At 41.7% G+C, this 24,764-nt stretch overlaps 1 protein-coding gene across 2 annotated transcripts in view; it reads right to left on the bottom strand.

Moving 5' to 3' along the window:
• SPIRE1 (spire type actin nucleation factor 1) overlaps positions 1-24,764 on the bottom strand; it is a 191,515-nt gene that overhangs the window by 37,998 nt on the left and 128,753 nt on the right. For both annotated transcript variants that reach the window (XM_075533105.1, XM_075533106.1), the window contains one exon: positions 23,895-24,024. In XM_075533105.1, the coding sequence (XP_075389220.1) occupies positions 23,895-24,024 (130 nt within the window). The remainder of the gene's footprint in view (positions 1-23,894; positions 24,025-24,764) is intronic.

Below are 24,764 nucleotides of genomic sequence, written 5' to 3'. Positions count from 1 at the left end.
AGAAAACTATTCAAGAAGCTAAAGAACCCCAAATAAGATAAACCCCCAAAGAAAAATATCATCTTATCTGTCACATATGAAAAAATACTGGCATTACTAGACATGGAGAAATTAAAGGACTAACTTTGGAAAAACAAGTCTAGCACTGCAAAAAACAAAACAAAAACTAATGGGAATACTTTGGACAGAAAATTAAAAGAGGGCACAGCTAAGTGGCACCACCACCCAGAAAAACAACACTCTGAAATCAGTACTCACAACAATAACGAAACACAGGCTGAATAAACAAACAGCAGATATAGACCACATCAAAGTAACAGCAACAAACCTGCACATATCTACAATGAAACTAAATGTTAATGGATTAAATGCACCAGTCAAGAGGCAGAGATTACCAGAGTGGATTAGAAATCAAGACTCATCAATATGCTGTCTATAAGAAATGCAGGCTTAGACACAAAAAGAAAAATAGACTAAAAGTCAAAGAATCGAGAAACATATACTAAGGCAAAGGTAACAACAACAAAAAGTAGGAGTGGCGATATTAATCTATAATAAAATAGGCTTTTAGGCAAAAAAAATCATGATATGAAAGGACAATAAATCAAAACCAAACTTACTGCTATTGAGTTAATGCTAACTCATAGTGAACTCAAGTGGGCTTCTGAGACTAACTGGTTAAGGGAGTTAAAGCCCAGTGTTTCTTGCTGCTAGTGGTTTCAAACTGCCAACCATGCAGGTGTCAGCCAAGGTTCCCAGTACATAACCAGGGCTCCCAAAAGGCCAATAAATTATGATTAAAAGAACAGTAGACGAAGAAGACAGACCATATACATATCCAATGAAAGATCCTAAAAATACATTAACAAACTCTTACAGAACTGAAGAGAGAAATAGGCAATAAAGCAATAGTAATAGGAGACTTTCATCCACTACTCTCAAGGAATGACAGATTATCAGGAAACTCAATAAAGACACAGGAAAACTAAATAACACAACTAACCACCTTGACCTCCTAGATCAGCGGTTCTCAACCTGTGGGTTGTGATCCCTTTGGGAGTCAAACGATCCTTTCACAGGCATCGCCTAAGGTCATCGGAAAACACATAAATATTTCACAACATATAATTACATATTGTTTTGTGATTAATCACTATGCTTTAATTATGTTTATTATGTTCAATTTGTAACAATGAAAATACATCCTGCATATCAGATATTTACATCATAATTCAGTAGCAAAATTACAGTTATAAAGTAGCAACGAAAATAATTTTATCGTTGAGGGTCACCACCACATGAGGAACTGTTTTAAAGGGTCACAGCATTAGGAAGGTTGAGAACCACTGTCCTAGATATAGACAGAACACAGTATATATTATTTTCCAGTACAATTGGAAAATTCTTCAGTATAGGCCATGTTAAGCCACAAAGCAAACTAAAATAAGTTTTAAAATATTGAGATTCTACACTCCATTTCCTCAGACTGTGATACTATAGAACTAGAAATCAACAATAGAAAGTACAAGGGCAAGAAATCAAATGTATGAAAACTGAATAACACAATACGTAAAAGTGAATGGGTAATAGATGAAAGAATGAAAATTTAAAATTCCTTCACACAAGAAGGAATTTTAAACACAGTATGGCCAAACCTTTGGGACACAGCAAAAACAATTGCCAGAAGGAAGCATTTAGCTATAAATAAATAAACATATACATATGTTTATATATATATGTATAAAAAGAGAAAACCAAAATCAGTGCCTAAATCAGAATCTTTAACAACTAGAATGAGAGCAACAAAATAAACCTTACTGCGAAGAGAATAGAAATCATAAGGATTACAGCAGAAAGAATGAATTAGAAAAGAAAACAGAAAACAACAACAAAAAAATTCAGTCAGACAAAAAAATAGATCTTTTAATTAACACAATTAACAAGTCATTGGCAAACTTACAGTGAAAGAGAAGATGCATATACCAGGAAGTAGAAATAAAAAGGTAACAACAGAAACAAATGAAATAAAAATAATACATTACTATGAACGACTGCATTCTAACAAATTTGAAAACCTAGATGAAATGGATAAATTACTAGAAATATATCATCTGCTTAAACTAATGCAAACTGACATATCTTATCATAGTGAATAATGGGGGGAGTGCGGAGTGGACCCAAAGCCCATTTGTAGGCCACTGGAGATCCCCTTACAGAAGGATCTCGGGAGGAGAAGAGCCAGTCAGGGTGCGATATAGCAACAATGAAAAATACAACTTTCCTCTAGCTCCTAAATGCTTCCTACCCCCTACTATCATGATCCCAAATCTACCTTGCAAGTCTGGCTAGACCAGAGGATATACACTGGTACAAATAGGAAGCGAAACACAGGGAATCCAGGGCAGATGATCCCTTCAGAACCAGTGATGTGAGTGGTGATACTGTGAGGGTAGAGGGAGGGTGGGTTGGAAAGGGGGAACTGATTACAAGGATCCACATGTGACCTCCTCCCTGGGGGACACACAACAGAAAAGTGGGTGAAGGGAGACATCGAGCAGGCCAAGATATGACAAAATAATTTATAAATTATTAAGGGTTCATGAGGGATGGGGGAGCGGGAAGGGAGGGAAAAAATGAGGAGCTGATGCCAGGGGCTTAAGTGGAGAGCATATTTTGATAATAATGAGGGCAATGAATGTACAAAAGTGCTTTACACAATGGATGTATGTATGGATTATGATGAGTTGTATGAGCCCCTAATAAAACAATTTAAAACAAATAAAATCTACAGAGAAAATACACAATTATAATTGATGTTATATGAGTCCCTAATAAAACAATAAAAAATATCAACAGGTCTATTAACAAAAGAATATATCAGATCATTAAAAAACTTCCTACTCAAAAAAGTCCAGGGTCATATTAGCTGTTCCAGGGAATTGTACTGAATATTCAGAGAAGAGATGTCACAGACTATTTCAGTATATAGAAAAATGACAGCAAACTCCCAAACTTACTTTATGAAGTAAGCGTAACCAGACAAGGACTCCACATGGATAGAAAACGACAGACTAATGTCCTTTATGAACACATAGCCAACAATTTTCAACAAAATTCTGGTCAATAAAATCTAGCTAGCTAGCTAGCTAGCTATGATAATCAAATGAGATTTATGGTAACTACACAAGTATGATTCAAAATCTTAAAAACAAACAATGTAATCCACAATATAAACAAATAGAAAATAAGAACCACGTGATTATATCAATCTATATAGACAAGGCACTGTCAATATCCAACACCCATTCCTGATAAAAACACTCAACAGAACAGAAATAGAAGGGAAATTTCTCACCACAATAAAGGCTATATTTGAAAAACCAAAGGACAATATCTCAATCAACAAGGAAAAACTGAAAGCATTTCCTTTGTGAATGGGAACCAAACAAGGATGACCCTTCTTACTCCTCTTACTCAATATTATGCTGGATAGTCAACAGACAACAAAAAGAAATCACAGGAAAAAATCAAAATAGATTAAAGGAATAAAAACAGACAAAGAAGAAATGAAGAAGGGAAATGTCACTATTTCCACATGATATATTTCATACATAGAAAATCCTAAAGATAACAAAAACAAAAAATGTTGGAAACAAAATCGTAAGATACAACAATGTAGCAGAATACAAGATTAACACACAAAACTCAAATGGATTCCTCTGTACTAAGGAAAAGAGCTTGGAACACAAAAACAATAGTTTACAATAGTCACACAAAAGATTAAATATTGAGAATAAACCTAGTCGGGAAAAAAGATTTATACAAAGAAAACTATACACTACTATACGAGAAACCAAAAGAGAACTATAAAAATGGACAAATATTCCATGTTCACTGATAGAAAAGTTTAATGTTATGAAAATGTCAATGTTACTCCCAAATAATCCATAACTACAATGCCATTCTGATCAGATCCCAACTCAATTCTTTAAAGAAATGGAGGGATCAGTTATCAGGCATCAAAGAACAAAAAAATCATATCATTGTGTGCTCACCTCCCTGATACAATCGCTGAAGACAAATGAGTGCATAAGCCAATGTGCATAAGCCAATGAGTGCATAAGCCAATGTGGTGAAGAAAGCTGATGGTGCCCAGCTATCAAAAGATATAGGGTCTGGTGTCTTAAATGCTTGAACATAAACAAGCAGCCATCTAGCTCAGAAGCAACAAAACCCACATGGAAGCAGAACACCAGCCTGTACGATCACGAGGTGTCGAAGGGATCAGGTAACAGGCATCATCAGAACAAAAAATCATATTGAGAATGAGGGGGTGTGCGGAGTGAAGACCCAAAGCCAATTTGTAGACAATTGGACATCCCCTTACAGAAGGATCCTGGGGTGGAGATGAGTCAGTCAGGATGCAATGTAGCAATGATGAAACATACAACTTTCCCCTAGTTGCTAAACGCTTCCTCCTCCCCCACTATCATGATTCTATTTCTACCTTTCAAATCTGGCTAGACCAGAGGATGTACACCGGTACAGATACAAACTGGAAACACAGGGAATCCGGGGCAGATGATCCCGTCAGGACCAGTGAGTGTGAGTGGTGATATCGGGAGGGTGGGTTGGAAAGGGGAAACCAATTACAAGGCTCTACATGTGACCTCCTCCCTGGGGGACAGACAACAGAAAAGTGGATGGAGGGAGATGTCGGACAGGAAAAGATATGACAAAATAATAATTTATAAATTATCAAGGGTTCATGAGGGAGGGGGGAGGGGGGAGCGGGGAGGGAGGGGAAAAATGAGGAGCTGATGCCAGGGGCTTAAGTGGAGACCAAATGTTTTGAGAATGATGAGGGCAATGAATGTACAAATGTGCTTTACACAATTGATGTATGTCTGGATTGTGGTAAGAGCTGCATGATCGCCTAATACAATGATTAAAAAAAAAAGAATGACAGTCAAGAGCTGTGACCTTTCATCTATTGTTCAGTCCATTTTGTTATCTCGTTAATGTTCTGTGGTACATAAGGTTGTTATGGGTTGGAACTGACTCAACAGCATCTAACAACATTATTCTCTAGATCTTATGGTTTATTGCTAGACAACTAATGTGCTATTTCTTCCTTGTAAGATGCCATTATTTCATAAAGAAATTGAAAATTTCCACATTGGAAAAAATAAAGAAATGAAAAAATTTATTATCCACAATATACGAAGAAGGAAGAAACCCAGGGCAATCAAATAACTTAAGAACAACAAAATAGGGGGCCTCTCATTACCTGTGTTAGGGACAGGCTGACCAGAGAATGAAATCCAGAGACCCTCAAATGTGTAAGAGCTTTGTATCAAGAAGTAATTATGTATTGAGAAAACTTCCCAGCCAGTTCAACTCAAGTCTGATACTAGTCCATAAAATTCCTCTTCCATAAGTCTGATACTAGTCCATAAATCCATTTTGAGACTCATATAGCTACATTCAATGATAGAGAATACAGGAAGATCACAGGCCGGTGGGTACAGTCTTGTCGATCTAAAGGCCATGGAAGTCTCTGCAGGGCTCTGGCCTGAGCCATGTGGCACGCCATCAGGAAGGTGAAGCAGAGAGAGGGGGTGGTTCCCAGGATCCTCTTTATGAGATGATCATGTCCACAAGGGGGTATCATCATGTTTCACCTGACAGACAGGCTAGACTCCATTCCTACGCTCTCATATCTTCAAAATGACACAAAATTAGGTAACTATCACAACAGACCATTAGAAGTTGCTGTTTAGAAAGGGCTAGTTCTTCAAATACAATACCTAATTCAGTTGAGCCTCATTAGCTTAGAGATAAGAAACTAGAAACCAAGGAGAATTTGTGAAAGTTGACCATGTGTAGAAAACTGACCAACACCCAGCCTGTGACTGACTTCATCAATGAGAAAATAGAACAAATTTAGGGTCCTATTGCAGGGTATAGCCATACTACATAACATAATAAAGAAAGCACATACAGTAGAAAGGCAAAGGAGATGACTAGAAACTAGTAAATGTAAGAAGGTTATGTACATCAAAAGTACCCACAGATTGGGGGAAAACACTTAGCAACAATGCAATAGACAAAGGATTAATCTCTGAAATCTAGAACTGCAATACCTTGATACAAATAAAAATAAATAATCCAATTAAAAAGTGGACAAACACTGCTGAGGAAAGCTTTTAAAAAAATGCAAAAGGGGCATAGAAAAAAAAGCTACTGTATACAAACATTCCTGGAGTGAGGAGCAGGTAGTATGGCAGGGGCCAGACCAAATCCAGGGATATATATGGTAGCCAACTAAAAAGGAGGGGGGGGAGAGGGAAAAAAAGAAATGAGTAGCAGGGGCACAGAAAACTAACCAACCCAAGGGGAGAGGGTGCAGACATCAAAAGGGAAAGAGGGCCCAGACTTCAAGCCAGTGCTCCAAGATGTGAATGCAACATGCTGGCATGGAATAGGGAACCAGGAGAGGTCTGAGAGGCTGGCCTCAATCCCAACTACATGGACACCTGCCCCTCTCCCTAGAATAATTTATTTCAGAGGACAGCACTGAATCTGCAGCTCCGGGAGAGGGACATGTCAGATCGGAGTGCACAGGAGCAAATGAAGGGAGAGGAAGAGAGAGAGGAGCACGTCCTGTCCACCATGCCTTGAGGACGATAATCTCACTCAGAGCAGCCAATCCAAAGAAGACCACATGGCTGGCCCCACTATGAGACACGACATCCCTCACTGACCCATAGCCCTACAGGGGACAAAAATGGAGACACAGTGTGGGAATTACACTCAATCTGATCCCACCACACCAAAGCAAAACACTAAGGGTGTGCATGCAACAGAACAGTGAGGGGAACAGAGCAACGAGATCCCCAGGGAATACCAAAAATAGACTTTGGGGGCAGGGCTTGGAGCCCCAACAGACTCGACCGGTAAACACTCCTAAAGGTCAACAAACAGTCCTTGAACTAACTACAAGCTTTTCTTTCTTGTTGTTGTTTTATTTATTGTTATTGGCTTGTTTTGTTGCTTGGTTTTGCTCTGTCTTGTTTTTGTGCATGTTATTATCTCCACAGGTCTGTCTAAATAAGATAGGTTGGATGAAGAATCTGGAGGTGAAAACAATGGGACCAACAGTTCCAGGGGGACATGAGAGAGGGGGAGGTGGGGGGAAAGGAAGTGGTGTTAACAAACCCAGGGACAAGGGAACAAAAAGAGATCCAAATCAGTGGTGAGAAGGGTGTAGGAGGCCTGGTAGGGCGTGATCAAGGGTAATGTCACCGAGAGGAATTACTGAAACACAAATGAAGGCTGAACATGACAGTGGGATAAGAGGAAAGTAAAAGGAAATAGAGGAAAGAGCTAGGAGGCAAAGGGCATTTATAGAGGTCTAAATAAAGGCATGTGCGTATGTAAATATATTTATATATGAAGATGTGGAAATAGATCTATGTGCATATGTTATAGGTTTAATATTAAGGTAGCAGATGGACATTGGGCCTCCACTCAAGTACTCCCTCAATGCAAGAATACTTTGTTCTATTAAACTGGTATTCCATGAGACTCATATTCCCGACACAATCGCTGAAGACAGAATGGGTGCATAAGCAAATATGGTGAAGATAGCTGATGGTGCCCGGCTATCAAAAGATATAGCATCTGGGGTCTTAAAGGCTTGAAGGTAAACGAGCGGCCATCTAGCTCAGAAGCAACAAAGCCCACATGGAATAAACACACCAGCCTGTGTGATCACGGGGTGTCGAAGGGATCAGTTATCAGGCATCATCAGAACAAAAAATCATATCAATGGGAATGAGGGGGAGTGCAGACCCAAAGACCATCTGTAGGCAACTGGACATCCCCTATGGAATAGTCGCAGGGAGATGAGCCAGTCAGGGTGCAGTGTAGCAACGATGAAACATACAACTTCCCTCTAGTTCCTAAATGCTCCCCGCCCCCCACCCCCAACTATCATGATCCCAATTCTACCTTACAAATATGGCTAGACAAGAGGATGCACCCTGGTACAGATAGGAACTGGGAACACAGGGAATCCAGGGTGGATGATCCCTTCAGGACCAGCAGTGAGAGTGGTGATATCAGGAGGGTGGGTTGGAAAGAGGGAACTAATTACAAGGATCTACATATAACCTCCTCCTTGAAAGATGGACAACAGAAAAGTCAGTGAAGGGAGACGTCAGACAGTATAAAATATGACAAAATAATAATGTATAAATTATCAAGGTTCATGAGGGAGGGAGGAGTGGCGAGGGAGGGGAAATTGAGGAACTATATCGGGCATCATCAAAACAAAAAATTTTATCATAGTGAATGGGATGGGGGGAGTGTAGAGCAGAGACCCAAAGCCCATTTGTAGGCCACTGGACATTCTCTTACACAAGGATCTCGGGGAGGAGACAAGCCAGTTAGGGTGCCATGTAGCAACAATGAAACATACAAATTTCCTCTAGTTCCTAAATGCTTCCTCCTACCCCACTATCATCATCCCAATTCTACCTTATAAATCTGGCTAGACTAGTGGATGTACACTGGTACAGAAAGGAACTGGAAACACAGGGAATCCAGGGTGGATGATCCCTTCAGGACAAGTGGTGTGAGTGGAAATACTGGGAGGGTAGATTGGAAAGGGGGAACCGATTATAAGGATCTACATGTGACCTCCTCCCTGGGGGATGGACAACAAAAAAGCGGATGAAGGGAGATGTTGGAAAGGGCAAGATATGACAAAATAATAATTTATAAATTATCAAGGGTTCATGAGGGAGGGGTCAAAAGGGAGGGAGGGGACAAAAAGAGGACCTGATGCCAGTGGCTTAGGTGGAAAGCAAATATTTTGAGAATGATGAGGGCATTGAATGTACAAATGCGCTTTATACAATTGATGTATGTATGGATTGTGATAAGAGTTGTATGAGCCCCTAATAAAATGAATTAAAAAAAAGAAACAGGGGGAAGATGGCCGACAGGGACACCCGCATACTCTGAAAGCTCCTCCAAACAAAGCGGGATTGGCGACCAGGTAGCTGAATAGTAAGAGTCTGGTGAGTGAAATATCCCCCTGGGACAGCACCCCAGTCCTACCCCACGTATTTGTCCGGAGCAGGGGTCTAGGTGAAAGAGGACCGGACTAGTGGGACATCTCTGGCCACTAAGCTGCCATGAGCTCACTGGCGACCGGCTTAGGCTCCATCCCCAAACCCGACGCCAGCCCAGAGCCGCTTGCCTGCCCTGCCTACTCCAGCGGCCCACTCCCCACTCCCTATCGCGGATCCCCACTGGGAGAGAAGCTTTCCTCTCCCGCAGTTCCCCTCTCCCCACAGGGCAGCGATCTGCCCTCGGGCCCACGTCCCTCCCTCCATTCATCCAAGCTCAAGGGAGCGGACCCGCGGGTTGTCTGGCGACCCCCACGGGGGACCATCCACCCGCACCGCTGCCGCGGACCTCTCCACCTGCCCTCCGTGCGCTGGCCTCCCACCCCCGCCCGCCCCCGCCAGCCCCTGGCAGCCTAGCGCCAGCTCCACTCCTGGCGGGGACCCTGCGCTGAGCACTTCCCGCCAACAGGAGCCATAGCCCAACCCGCGCCTGTCCCGGACCCTGAGCTTCCGCGAAGCGCCGCGCCCCGCGCTGCTGAGTCTGCCCACCAAGGGCCCCCCCCTGCGCAAGGCACAAGAGTAGGTGCCCTCCCCAGGGTGCTGCGGGGACCCCGGCGGCCACGACTCTGAGCCTGAGCAGAGGAAGGGCGCCATTGCCCCCTGCGGTTTCGCGCCAAGCCTCCTTTGCCGGCGCCATTACCCCCTGCGGTTTCGCGCCAAAAGGGCGGAGAGCGAACACCATTGTTCCCTGCAGTGTTCCGCAGCTGCCTGCGCAGCTATCCAAGGGGCCTCCCCGCGCCCGCTCACAACCCGGGCAGATCAAACACTCCACCTGCAGTGGAGCCTGGGTCTTGGCTTTGCAGTCCCTGAGGAGCCGTCAGTGAGCTCCAGCCAGCTCTCACCACCTGGGGCCCTGTTGGGTCCCCAGTGCCAGCCCTAAGCCTGCCGCAGCCCGCCCCAGCCACCCCAGGAGACGGCACAGTGGCCTGAGCCTCCACACAATAAGGTTACTCCTGTCTCCCAGAAGCATGGGGCCTATTAAAGGATCAAGGAAAAATCAACAGACCACATCACTCCCAACAAAAAAATCAGAAAAACGAGGCACTTTAACAGACCTAACATCACTCATAGAAGAAACAGATATAGATCAGCCACAAAAGGAAATCTTCAGAACTCTGCTTGCAGTAATACAGGAGCTAAGAGAAGCAAACCAAAATAAGGATGCAACGATAGAAGGGATGAAATGCATAATAGAGGGGATGAAGTCCACAATAGAGGGGATGAATACTATCCACCAAAAGGAACTGCAGAAACTAACAGAGGAGGTAGCAGAGGCCACACAAAAGGTCACAGAAGCTATATCTAGGCTTGAGGAGGCTGAGAACCGTATCAGTGAACTCGAGGACGCTCAAACCAAACGAAGCAAGCGAGAAAAACAATCAGATAGGAAAATTAAAGAAACAGAAGACAGCCTGAGATCAATGACAGATGCTATGAAGAGGAATAATATTCGAATAATCGGTCTACCGGAACACAACATAACACACAAATCGACCGCCAAGATAGCAAAGGAATTCCTGGAAGAAAATTTTCCCAACCTAACAAAGGAGAATCCGACTCTCATACAGGAAGCAGAGAGGACGCCGGCTAAGCTAAACACCAAGAAGAACACGCCAAGGCATATAATTGTAAAATTATCCAACTTAGAGGAAAAAGAGAAAATTCTACGAGCATCAAGAGAAAGGAAGACAGTCACATACAAAGGAGCGCAGGTAAGGTTATGCTCAGACTTATCAGCAGAAACCATGAAGAGGAGGAGAGAATGGAGCAACATCTTCCAAAAACTGAAAGATGAAAATGCCTCCCCCAGAATCCTATACCCTGCCAAGTTATCCATTAAGATAGAGGGTAAGATAAGGGTCTTCCAGGACAAGGAAGAACTCAAAAAATATACTGCAAGTCACCCGACCCTGCAGAACATACTGGCTGACTCACTATGGCCAGAAGATCAAGCTCCAACTAGAACCACCAGGAGACCACCATATAGCCCATCTCCATCTAGAAGCCAACATGCCAGCAACACGTACCAGGACAACATGGTCTCAGATGGAAAAGAGGACAGGATAGAAACCCTCCACTCAAACGCAGTACACTGATATGAAGGAAGATAGGCAAAGACCCAAAACACAAAACAGAATATGGCAACCATGAAGCCAGAGATTGTAATAATCACTTTGAATACAAATGGGCTCAATTCATATGTTAAAAGAAAGAGGCTGGAGGATTGGATTAGAAAACATAACCCATCAATCTGCTGCCTGCAAGAGACACACCTTAAGCAAGCAGACAAGCATATGCTGAGAATAAAGGGCTGGCAGAAAGTTTACCAAGCAAATGGTAACTCCAAGAAGGCAGGAGTGGCTATCTTAATCTCCGACAAAATGGATCTCAAGATCCAAAACATAAAAAGAGACAAAGAGGGACATTACATAATGCTCAAAGGCTCAGTAAACCAGGAAGCAATAAGCATACTGAATATTTACGCACCTAATAATGGTGCGGCAAATTTCGTCAAACAAACTATTAAAAAAATGACAGAAGAAATCACGGAAACAACAATAATAGTGGGGGACTTCAACACTCCACTATCAGAGAAAGACAGGTCACAGGGAAAGAAGCTCAGCAAAGAGGCCAGAGAGCTAAACAATGTAATTAGGCAACAGGGCCTGATAGACATCTATAGAGCCTTTCATCCAAAAGCAAAAGGTTTCACATTCTTCTCCAATCCACACGGATCTTTCTCAAGAATAGATCACATGCTGGGGCACAAGGCCAGCCTGAGTAAATTCAAACACATAGATATTATCCAGACGTCTTTCTCAGACCACCATGCCATAAAGCTGGAGATTAATAGAAGGGCACCCAGAAAAGCAAGGGCCACCAATTGGAGAATAAACAACGATCTCCTGCGACATGAATGGGTTAAGGTCCAGATCAGAGAGGATATCAGGAAATTTCTAGAAACTAATGAGAACGAGCATACAACATATCAAAACTTATGGGACACTGCAAAGGCAGTTATCAGAGGTAGCTTGATATCACTGAATGCATACATGAAAAAAGAAGAAAGGCGTATGACAGATATGTTAACACAAAACCTCCAACAACTAGAACAGAGTCAACAGAACTACCCCTCCAATAGCAAGAGAAAAGAAATAATAAAAATCAGGGCGGAGTTAAACCAGTGGGAAGACAAAAGAACAATGCAAAGGATTAACGCAACTAGAAGCTGGTTTTATGAACGAATTAATAAAATTGACACTCCCCTGGCAAAGCTTACCAAAGATAGAAAGGAACAATCATCAATAGCCAGGATGAGGGATGAATCGGGGGCAATAACAACAGACCCCAATGAGATAAAAAGGATAATCACAAAGTACTATGAAGGTTTGTATTCTAATGAATTCAGAAACCTGGAAGACATGGATAAATATTTAGAAAAACAATCTATCCCTAGATTATCTGAGACAGAGATCAAGAACCTCAACAAACCCATAGCGAAGGAAGAAATAGAGAGTGTCATCAAAAACCTACCAAGGAAAAAGGCCCCAGGGCCAGATGGCTACACAGCAGAATTTTACCAAACATTCAGGGAAGAGCTGACACCGATCCTCCACAAAGTATTCCATAACATAGAAAAGAACGGCAAGCTCCCAAACTCATTTTACGAAGCCAGCATTACTTTGATACCCAAACAGGGAAAAGACCCCACAAGTGTAGAGAATTATAGACCAATATCTCTAATGAACATAGATGCAAAAATCCTTAACAAAATATTGGCCAATAGAATACAAAGGAACATCAAACATATCATTCACCACGACCAAGTAGGATTCATCCCAGCGATGCAGGGATGGTTTAACATCCGAAAATCCATCAATATCATACACCACATCGAGAAGAAAAAGGATAAAAACCATATGATAATCCATAGATGCAGAAAAAGCATTTGACAACATCCAGCATCCATTCCTAATCAAAACACTCATGAAGATAGGATTGGAAGGTAAGTTCCTCAAGCTCATACAAGCTATCTATGAAAGACCAACAGCCAACATCATAGTCAATGGAGAAAAGACAAGAATAATACCACTGAAAAAGGGTACAAGACAAGGATGCCCCCTGTCCCCTCTTCTATTCAATATCGTTTTGGAGGTTCTGGCTAACAACATAAGACAGCGGAAGGACATCAAAGGGATCCAGTTGGGAGAGGAGGAGGTGAAACTATCGTTATTTGCAGATGACATGATCCTATACATTGAAGACCCCCAAAACTCCACAGTTGGAATACTTACAGCAATAGAGGAATACGGAAGAGTAGCAGGATACAAGATCAATAAACAGAAGTCGGTAGGGTTTCTATACACATCGGACAGGGCCATGGAAGAGGCGATTAAGAGGGAAGTACCCTTCACAGTAGCCAAGAACAAACTGAAATACCTAGGAATATACTTAACAAAAAATACTAAAGACCTATATAAGCATAATTATAAAACCCTATTACAGGAAACCAAAAGTGACCTTCACAAATGGATGAAGCTCCCCTGCTCATGGTTAGGTAGGCTGAACATAGTAAAGATGACAGTTCTTCCTAAAGCACTCTACAAGTTCAATGCTATACCAATCCAATTACCATCAACCTTCTTCAAAGAATTGGAAAAACTGACCACCAACTTCATATGGAGAGGGAAGAAACCCAGAATTAGCAGAGAACTCCTCAAGAAGAAGGACACAATTGGAGGACTCGCCCTACCTGATTTTAATGCCTACTACACAGCTACAGTGGTCAAAACAGCATGGTACTGGCACAATGATAGACACTCAGACCAGTGGAAAAGAATAGAAAGCCCAGGAGTAAAATCATCAGCATATAGACAACTGATCTTCGACAAGGGTCCCAAAAACGTCAAGTGGGAAGCAGATGCCCTCTTTAATAAGTGGTGCTGGAAACAATGGATATCCACATGTAGAAAGTTGAAACAAGACGTCTACCTCACCCCATGCACAAGAATACACTCAAGGTGGATCACAGATCTAGAAGTCAAACCCCAAACCATCAGGACCATTAAGGAGGGAATCGGGACTAATCTCAGAGCACTGGCCCAGGGAGCACATAGGCTCATTGCAACAGGGAAGGGGACACACACAGGTGATCTGGAAATCGACAAATGGGATCTAATAAGAATAAAACACCTGTGCACCTCGAAAGACTTTGCCAAGAGGGTGACAAGGCAACCCACAGACTGGGAGAAGATTTTTAGTAATGACACGTCAGACAAAGGGCTCATTACTAAAATCTACAACACCATCATGACCTGCAAAAAGAGGAAAACAGTTAACCCCCTAAGGAAGTGGGCAAAAGAAATGAGAAGAACTTTCACTAGAGAGGAGATCAATATGGCCAATAAATATATGAGAAAGTGCTCGAAGTCCCTTGCCATAAGAGAAATGCAAATCAAAACAACCATGAGATACCACCTAACACCCCTCAGGCTAGCTCAGATCAGTAAATCAGAGAGCAACAAGTGTTGGAGGGGCTGTGGTGAAATAGGAACCCTCCTCCACTGCTGGTGGTCGTGCAGATTTGTACAGACACTGTGGAAAGCAATCTGGCGATACCTAAAGAAAATGGAAATTGATCTACCTTACGACCCAGCCATCCCTCTACTGGGCATATACCCGGTTGAAGCAGCAAATAAAACACGACCAGTCATATGCGCTCCAATGTTTATTGCGGCACAATTCACAATAGCAAAGACTTGGAAACAGCCTAAGTTTCCATCGATAGACGAGTGGATTAGCAAACTTTGGCACATACACACAATGGAGTATTATGCAGCACTGAAAAGCACCGATGAGCACATGAAACACGTTATTTCATGGGAAGAGCTGGAAGGAATTATGTTAAGCGAGGTAAGCCAGACCCAAAGGGACAGGTACAACATGAGTCCCCTGAGGTAAGTACAATCAGCATGACAGAAATGGGGCATTAATCCACCCAAGGGGAGGGTATGGTTTATATCTCCACAGGGAAAGTGGGACCAGACTTCAACCCAGTGTCGCAAGGTGTGAATGCAATATCCCGGCGTGGAGGACGGAACCGGTGGAGAGGTCTGAGAGGCTGGCCCCAGCACCATAAATTAAGTGGATTCCTGCCCCTCCCCCGAAAAGAACTTGTTCCAAAGGACGACATTGACCCTGCAGCTATGGGAGATGGACATATTTGATCAGAGCACACGGGAGCAGATGAAGGGGCAGGAGGAGAGAGTGGAGCACAGCCTGGCCCACCAGGCCGTGATGATGATGTTCCTGAGTAGAGCAGCCAGTCCACAGAGAGAACAACATGGCTGGCCCTACTATGAGACATGATGCCCCTCAGTGACTAAGGGCGATACAGGGGACAGCACCGGAGACACAGTGTGGGAATTGCACCTGACCTGATCCCACCACACCGAGGCAAATCACTGGGGGAGTGCAGCGGAACAGCAAGGGAATGGAGTGGCAAGGTCCCCAGGGAATGCTGAAAGTGGACTTTGGGGCCAGGGCGTGGTGCCCCAACAGACTGGACTGGAAAACGCTCCTAAGGGCCAGCAAAGATCCCTGAACTAACTACAAGCTTTTCTCTTGTGAACTGTTTTGTTCTGTTCTTTTTCAGTGGTTTGTTTTGGTTGTTTTGTTGTCTGGTTGTATACTGTTGCTTTGTGTTCCTCTGTCTAGTTTTCGTGCATGTTAGTGACTCCACAGGTCTGTCTGAATAGGACAGGCTGGATGAACTATCTGGATGAAAAACAACGGGACCGACAGTTCCGGGGGGACTTGGGGTGGGGGGTAGGGGGGGTAAGGAAGTGGTGTTAACAAACCCAGGGACAAGGGAAAAACATGGGAACCCAAAGGGTAGAGAAGGGGGAGTGGCAGGCCTGATGGGAAATGATCAAGGGTAAGGTTGCTTAGAGAAGAGGTATACTCTAGCCCAGGTGGCGATGAAGCATGGTAGTAGGGCAGGAGGAAGGTCAAGGGAGATGGAGGAAAGAGCTAGGAGTCAAAGGGCATTCATGGAGGTCTAGACAAAGACATGTACATGCAAATATATATAGGAGGTTGGGGAAATAGATCTTTGTGTCGATATTTATAGGTCAAGTATTAAGGTGGCGGAAGGACCTTGGGCCTCTACTCAAACACTCCCTCTATGCATGAATACCTTCTTTTATTAAATTGGAACTCTATGATGCTCACTCTCCCGACACAATGGCTGGAGCCAAAGTGGGTGAACAAGTAAATGTGGTGAAGAAAGCTGATGGTGCCCGGCTATCAAAAGAGATAGTGACTGGGGTCTTAAAGGCTTGAAGAGAAACAAGCGGCCATCTAGCTCAGAAGCAACAAAGTCCACATGGAAGAACACACCAGCCTGTGTGATCGAGTGGTCCCAAAGGGATCAGTTACCAGGCATCAAAGAACAAAAAATCATATCATTGACTGCACACCTCCATGATAGGATCGCTGAAGACAAATGGGTGCACAAGCAAATGTGGTGAAGAAAGCTGATGGTGCCCGGCTATCAAAAGAGATAGTGTCTGGGGTCTTAAAGGCTTGAAGGTGAACAAGCGGCCATCTCGCTCAGAAACAAATAAGCCCACATGGAAGAAGCACACCGGCCAGTGCGATCACGAGGTGCCCAAGGGACCAGATATAAGGCATCATGCAAAAAAAAAAAAAAAAAGATATAAGTGTGTGTATGTATGTGTATATATGTGTATATGTATATATGTATGTGTATATATATATTATATTAAATGAAGGGGGAAGTGCAGAGTGGAGACCCAAGGCCCAAGTGTCGGCCAATGGAGATCCCCTCATAGAGGGGCTTAGGAGAGGAGATGGGTTAATTAGGGTGTGAGGTAGTATCGATGAAGAACACAGCTTTCCCCCAGATCCTGGATGCTTCCTCCCCCCAACTACCATGATCCGAATTCTACCTTGCAGGGCTGGATAGGACAGAGGCTGTACACTGGTACATATGAGGGTTGGAGGTACAGGGAATCCAGGGTGGATGATACCTTCAGGACCAAGGGCGTGAGGGACGATGCTGGGAGAGTGGAGGGTGAGTGGGTTGGACAGGGGGAACTGATTACAAGGATCCACATGTGACCTCTTCCCTGGGAGAGGGACAGCAGAGAAGGGGGGAAGGGAGACCCCGAATAGGGCAAGATATGACAAAATAACGAGGTATAAATTACCAAGGGCATATGAGGGAGGGGGGAAAGGGGAGGGAGGGGGGGAAAAAAAAAGAGGACCTGATGCAAGGGGCTTAAGTGGAGAGCAAATGCCTTGAGAATGATTGGGGCAGGGAATGTATGGATGTGCTTTATACAATTGATGTATGTATATGTATGGATTGTGGTAAGAGTTGTTGGAGTCCCTAATAAAATGTAAAAAAAGAAAAGAGGAGAAAAAAAATGATTAGGGCAAAGAATGTACAGATGTGCTTTATACAATTGATGTATGTATATGTATGAACTGTGAAAAGAATTGTATCAGCCCCAATAAATTTAAAAAAATAAATAAATAAAATAAAAAATTAAAAAAAAGAAACAAGAAAAAATGTCGAGCTGATGCTACAGGCTTAAGTGGAGAGCAAATGTTTTGAGAACGACGAGGGCAATGCATCTACAAATGTGCTTTACACAACTGATGTATGTTGGATTGTGAGAAGAGTTGTGTGAGCCCCTAATAAAATGATTTTTTTTAAAGTGGACAAACAACATGAAAAGACAGTTTACCAAAAATGACATCCAGAGATAGGTAATATGAACACTAGATAACATGTACAGGAAGATCTCTTTAACAACTACTAGGGAGTAGGATGGATAGCCTGCACTTTCTGACAGGGAGAAAAATCAATGTAAAAGCGATGCACACCAAAGCAGCAATGCCTGCTGACAAATTACCCTTTACCATTGACCAGTGGCACAAGCCTTCTGTGAGTCCCAAACTTCATCAGAGCTGATATTTCCTGACCCGAGGCAACCTGGCCAGCCAAACCTGTTACCTCTTGGTGCCACACTTGGATAGCAGATCACACGGACAGTTTGGTAGAGAACTTCTCAGTATCCAAGCTCAGTACCCAATTGCCATTTTTCTCCCTACTTCCTTCTTGCTCAGTTCTCTGGTATCCATCCCAGCCATGTGACCCACACCACACACATGAACATACAATAACACCACAAAAAGAGCTGGAAACTTCACCCCCAAGGTAGTTGTGGTTTCAAGTCAGGGTTATAGTCTCTCACGATACTTGTTTAATCTATATGCTGAGAAAATCACCTGAGAAGCTGGATCATATGAAGTCTGTGGCATCACGATTGGAGGAAGACTTATTAACAATCTGCAATATGTAGATGACACAACCTTGCTTGTTCAAAGTGAGGATAAATTGAGGCATTTGCTGATCAAGATCAAGGACTGACTATTGTCTTCAGTATGGATTATAACTCAATATAAGGAAGACCAAAACCCTCACAACTGGATCAATAGGTAACATCTTAATAAATGTAGAAAAGATTGAAGTTGTTACAGATTTTGTCTTGGATCCACAATCAATAATCATGGAAGAAGTAGTCAAGAGATCAAAAGATGAGCTGCATTAGTTACATCTGCTGCATAAGACTTCATTATAGGACTGAAGAACAAGGATGCACTTTGAAGTCTAAAATCAGCCTTACCCAAGCCATGGTATTCTCTAGTGAATCATATACATGTGAATGACAGCCACTGAATAAGAAAGACCAGAGAAGGATAGATGCGTTTCAAGTGTGGTGGTGGAGAAGTGTGGTGGTAGACTGCTAAAAGAGCAAACTGATCTATATTGGGAGTAATAAGGCCAAAGTGCTCCTTAGAGGCCAGAATGGACATGTTATTAGGAGATACATCATGCTAGGTAAAGTCAAGGAGGGTCAAAAGAGAGGAAGGTCCTTGATGAGATGGACTGACACAATTGCTGTATCAAATGCCGCAGGTGCAGGAACAATTGTGAGAATTGCACAGGACTACACAGTTTCTCATTCTGTTCTCAAAGTTGACTCAATGGCACCTAACAACAAGGCAGTTTTATTTCCTTCAGTTTTGTACATTTCTTCTATTATAATATTTTATTACATTTTCCAAATTTTTCTCATTTCCACTTCCAATGTACCAGCGCTCCTAAGAGTATGCATTTCTCTCAAGCAAAAACAAAGAGGTTGTTGATTCCGACACATTTGTGAAACTGAGGGTGTTTTTCCTGAGTACACAGGTATGCCTACGTTAATGCAGCAATACCAAAAGAACTTCAGCACTCACACTCAAGCCACACCTGATCTTTTGTCTTTCTTTCTTTGCACACATATCCACCCATTTTCTTTCTGGATCTTTTCCCTTGTGAAATATACTTTTGTGAAACTATTCATTCTGATTATCCCTCTAAAATAGTCTCCCATTATATTTACAAATCTTTGGACATATTACTTTTATTTTATTCTCGTCTTCCTCCTCACTTTCCCCCATTAACTATCTCTCTTTCCGCTCCTTTTCGACATTGTATATTTTTTATATCTTCTGACTCATATTAGATATGCCCCACATCACTAGACAGGATGACTCATGTCTGCAGGACCCAGCAACTTACGTACTACTAGTAGTTATATCATAATACTGAAGGAAAAACATCGAAACACAGTAAACTCCCTCAAAAACTCAAGACAAAACCACAAAGTACTTAAAATCAAGCAAACCCAATGAACACTCTGAAGAAGAGGTTCTAGACCTACAGAATCATAATTCCAAAAATGATGTTTAGGTCCTTACAAAAGATGTGAGGACCACTCATGAGAATAATGGAAGAAATTCCTAAAATCCTTAAAACAAAAGGAATCTCCGAAGATTACAAAATGAGATCACAGAATTAGGGAACGTAGTAAAAAAGAGCTGAGGAACAGAAAGAAAGAAAAAGAAATCCAACCAGAGAGTTTGAAGACAATGACTGTCCACAATTGACAAGAGAAACCATAAACAATAACAACAAAAAAAGAAAAAGAAAGCCTGAGAATCATATAGGACACTATCTAGAGAAACAACCTACCGTATATACTTGTGCTGAAAACCTGGGGTTCAGCTTATACATGGGTCAGTGGCATGAATGGATCTGGTCAAGCCCGACTAACAAAAGGAGTCAATCTCATGAAGCCTGACATAGAGTTAATAGCAAAGTGGGTTCGAGATGCATGGGAAGACATTCCAGAAGACATGGTGTGACGTGCCTTCCTGAAATGTAGTATTAGTAATGCTATGGATGGCAGTGAAGACTGCGCTTTGTATGAAAAGGACAGCAGTGATGGTGATGACGGCGATCTCAGTGAGGACAGCGTCTATGATGACCTCACACCAGCTGAAGCTCTGCACTGGAATACAGATGATGATGAGGAATCCAGTTTTGAAGGATTTTAACTCTTTACATTTTAGCTTGGTTACTGATTGAGCTCAGGGAATAGTACTCTTCAGGTATCATTGTTGATACCTTATCGTTTTTGTTGAATCTATTTTCCACTTACTGTGCTGGTTTACTAAGTTAAATGACTGGTTATCCTTTTATTTCTGTTTTTTATTTAAAATAAATATTTAAATACATTACCCCACTGATGTCTCAATTTTTAGTAATTTTATTTTCACTTGTTTTGATTATTGAAACTCATCAATAGCTTCTGCATTTTCCACCCTAGGCTTATACTCAAGTTCATCAGTTTTTCTGGTTTCCCAGGTAATAATTAGGTGCCTCAGGTTATACTCGGGTCGGCTTATATTTGAGGATATACAGTAATTACTAACTTTATATGAAAAGGGAAGACGCCAAGAATAAGTACAGAATATTTCAAATAGAAAAACAAGGTAGAAGGCCTCCCACTACCAGACCTGAAAATCTTCTACACAGTCACAGTAATCAAAACAATATGGTCCTGGAAAAATGACAGGCAGACCAATGGAACAAGATAGAAATCCCAGAAATAAAATTATCCACCTATGGGCAACTTATTTGTAACAAAAGACCAAGAAACATTAAATGGGAAAGGGAACCTTCTTCAACAAATGCTGCTAGGAAAATTGGATCACTATGTGCAGGAAAGTGCAGCAGGACACACATCTCACCCCATGTATCAAAACAATCTCATGATGGATTAGCGACCTAAAGTAAATGCCAGAACTACAAGGATGATCAATGAGAAAATTGGGAGAAACACTTGAACATATCAAAAGACTTCATCAAAAGAGTAAAATGAATGAACAACGAATGAATTTTATTGGGAAAAATCTTTAGGAATGGCACAATGGATAAGTGACTAATTACTAAAGTCTATTGAATTCTGTAGCACTTCAACAAGAAACAAACAAACAATTCAATTGCTAAGTGGGCAAAAGTCATGAGTAGAAAACTCACAAAGGATAACACTGGAATGGTTAACAAACACATGAGGAAATGCTCATGATCACTAGCCTTCTGGACATGCAAATCAAAACAATGACGAGAAATCACCTTCCACATATACACTATGATATCCCAATATGTAAAAAACAGAGTAACAAATGCTAGTGAGGGTGCAGAGAGACAGGGGTTCATCTACACTGCTGGTGGGGTTGGAAATAAGCAGAGGCATTATATGCAAAGCCATAGAGTGCTATCTAAAACAACTTGGAATAGAACTACCATAGGACCCAGAAAGATCTTTGCTGGGGATGTACTCCAAGGAACTAAGAGACAGAACATGAACACATGTGTATTTTCCCCTGGTCATTGCAGCACAGTTTATAATAGCTAGAAGCTGGAGACAGGGCAAATGCTCACCAGTAGAACAGAGAAAGAAACTATAGTTCAGTCATACAATAGAGCATTATGCATCCCCAATAATCAGCCAGTAATGATACCATGAAACACCTCATGACATGGACAGACTTGGACACCATTATGCTGAGTGAAGTTAGTCAATCACAGAAGCCCACTACTATAAAGTTTGTAAAACAAAGGCAAGCTCTACTCTCGGGCCACATAATCTACTCCGACCTCCCAAGTTAACTGCTAGTTACATATGAAGCATGTGTTACCTACTTTATATGTCCATCTTAAAAAAAATCACTTTGAGAGAGGAGACCTCACATCAGGTAGGGTCAGTTTATCGAGAAGGGGAAAGAGTGAAGATTATTCAGCAGCTGCCATAAAACAGTGCACTAAGGTCACTTCAAATCAACAGACACTCTGGTAGGATATATAGAGAAGCAAACATTACTGGCTATTCAAGTCAAGATAGGGAGGAGGTATTTAATGGAGAAGATGATTACACTTCTGTTGATGGGTAAACCAGGTAGAGTAACCTCCCATAGGGAAAAAAATGATAATACTTATATAGAACCCAAGGGGTTTTAGTCTCTTTTTTTTGTGGGTGGGGCTTCCATTCTTAATTGGATACTTTGACTTAGTTTTTATCTAGCCCTTTGTCACTCAGGCTATATGCTATAAACTACTGGGGCTTTATAGACTCTATGCTTTCAATGTCTACAACATCGTTCATAGGCCCCCTTAGAAGGATTTGATGTAGAAACCCCACAAATTGAACTGGGTGTTACCTCAAACTCACCTGTAGAAGATTTAAGGAAATGACATACTTCCTTGGAGTTAAAGTTGAAATGCCCTACTGTGAGCATAAGCAGGTAACTGCTAACACAAGGTTATAGACTTGAAGGTCATTGCACTCTGGGTCTGATTTCTTGCTTTGAGGATGCCCAATAAAAGGTGGCAGGGACTATTTTATATTTTTAAAAACCTTATGCATAGTTTTGAAACACACATTATAATCTATATTAAAAGCATTTAAATGAACAAATATAGAGGGAGTTTGGGAATAAGTGAAGTGATATCAGATAATAGTACGCTCACTTCTTAAAACCTTATCTTTAAGCCCATAGTTAAGAAGATAAGAAATCTGAAGGATAACTATATATTGATCATCTATATCTTCAAGGCATAATACCTTACCTTTGTGCATATGTCACAATTTATAAAATAGCTTCCCCATGATTCCATTTAATTCTTAAAGTTGTACTGTAGGTAAGAGCCTTGGTGGTATAGTGGTTACTCATTGGACTGCAATCCACATAGTCAGCAGTTTGAAAGCACCAGCAGTCCTTTGGGAAAAAGACTGGACTTTCTACTTCCGTAATCAGCTATAGTCTTGGAAACCCACAGGTGGTCACTATGAGTCAGCATTGACTCGATAGCAGTGAGTGAGTGACTAGGCAACAAAAGAATTATTTTCCAACTTTTGCTGATGATGTGGGAGAAAGATATTTCTGTAAAGAGTTACAGTCTCAGAAACCCACAAGGGCAATTCTAGTCTGTCCTGTAGGGTCGCTATGAGTCGGAATTGACTCGACGGCAGTGAGTTTGAGTTTTGGGGTTTCCTGTTGAAGAAGAAACTAGTACTAGAGAAGTATAAAGACCACGTTCTAGAAATGTGCAGGATTCTGCAAACACTGTCAGGATGTGCTCATGTGGATCGGTACCACTAGAGAAAATATTTCCTAACCTATTAACTTCAAGTATAAATGTTAATTGTTAAATGTTAATTGTAAAAGTGGGTGGCTCTCAAACTACAATGCAGCAAGCAGTGGACTCACCAAATCGGATACGTCTAATCTCCTCTGGTGAGACAGGTCGAAGCTTTCTTTCTGCTTTGATTTCTTCTAATATTCTTTCATGGAGGCTCCGTGGGCGTGGTGGGGTTGGTTTTAGTTTTCTAGCTGAGGCCTTGAAAATAAAAAGTAATGGCTAAAGACTTAATTTACTGTCCTTAAATTGATTTTTACTGAACTCCAGTCATACCATATAACATTAAATTATATTTCATTGATTAAAATGTTACTTGATAATGTTCTTTGATTCATTTTAACTAATTAATTCTCAAGAGCCCTAAAGCAATAAAGATTATTGGCTAACAATGACTTAGTCTTAAGTGTTCAACTAATTTTAAGCAATTTTGCTAAAGTTATGATTATGTTGCCTGCAAAGTAGAACAATAAATTGAAATGTAATGTACACTTTATATATTACTATGATTGTCTATGGGGCACCTGGCTGACAAAAACAGTTAAGAGCTTGTGGTGTAGCTGAAAGAGTGGTGGCTTGAACCTACCCAGGGATGTGTGCGAAGAAAGGCCTGGTGACCTTCAGAAAGATCACAACCTTGAAAATATTATATAGCACTACTAGTTTAAACACATGGGTTGTAATGAGTCAGAATTGACTTGGTACTAACCATCCTCCCCCCTCCCCCTTTTCTCCAAACTCATTTTACTGGGACCTAATCAAGATATCAAATCATTCCATAGTTTAATCACATCAAGCATCACATCAAAATTGTTATTACTATCAGTTTTAAGATAACTAATTACTGTCTTTGAATTTCTGAATAACTTGAGTAAATTACGTTTCTTCTATAGGAAATCAAGGCTCAGGGAGGCTGATGGCCATGCTGTGACATGACCGCT

The sequence above is a fragment of the Tenrec ecaudatus genome, chromosome 15, assembly GCF_050624435.1.
Source record: "Tenrec ecaudatus isolate mTenEca1 chromosome 15, mTenEca1.hap1, whole genome shotgun sequence".
NCBI classification, from domain to species: Eukaryota; Metazoa; Chordata; class Mammalia; order Afrosoricida; family Tenrecidae; genus Tenrec; species Tenrec ecaudatus.
The sequence above is the reverse complement of the archived record's forward strand: the minus strand, read 5'-3'. Positions and strand labels throughout refer to the sequence as shown.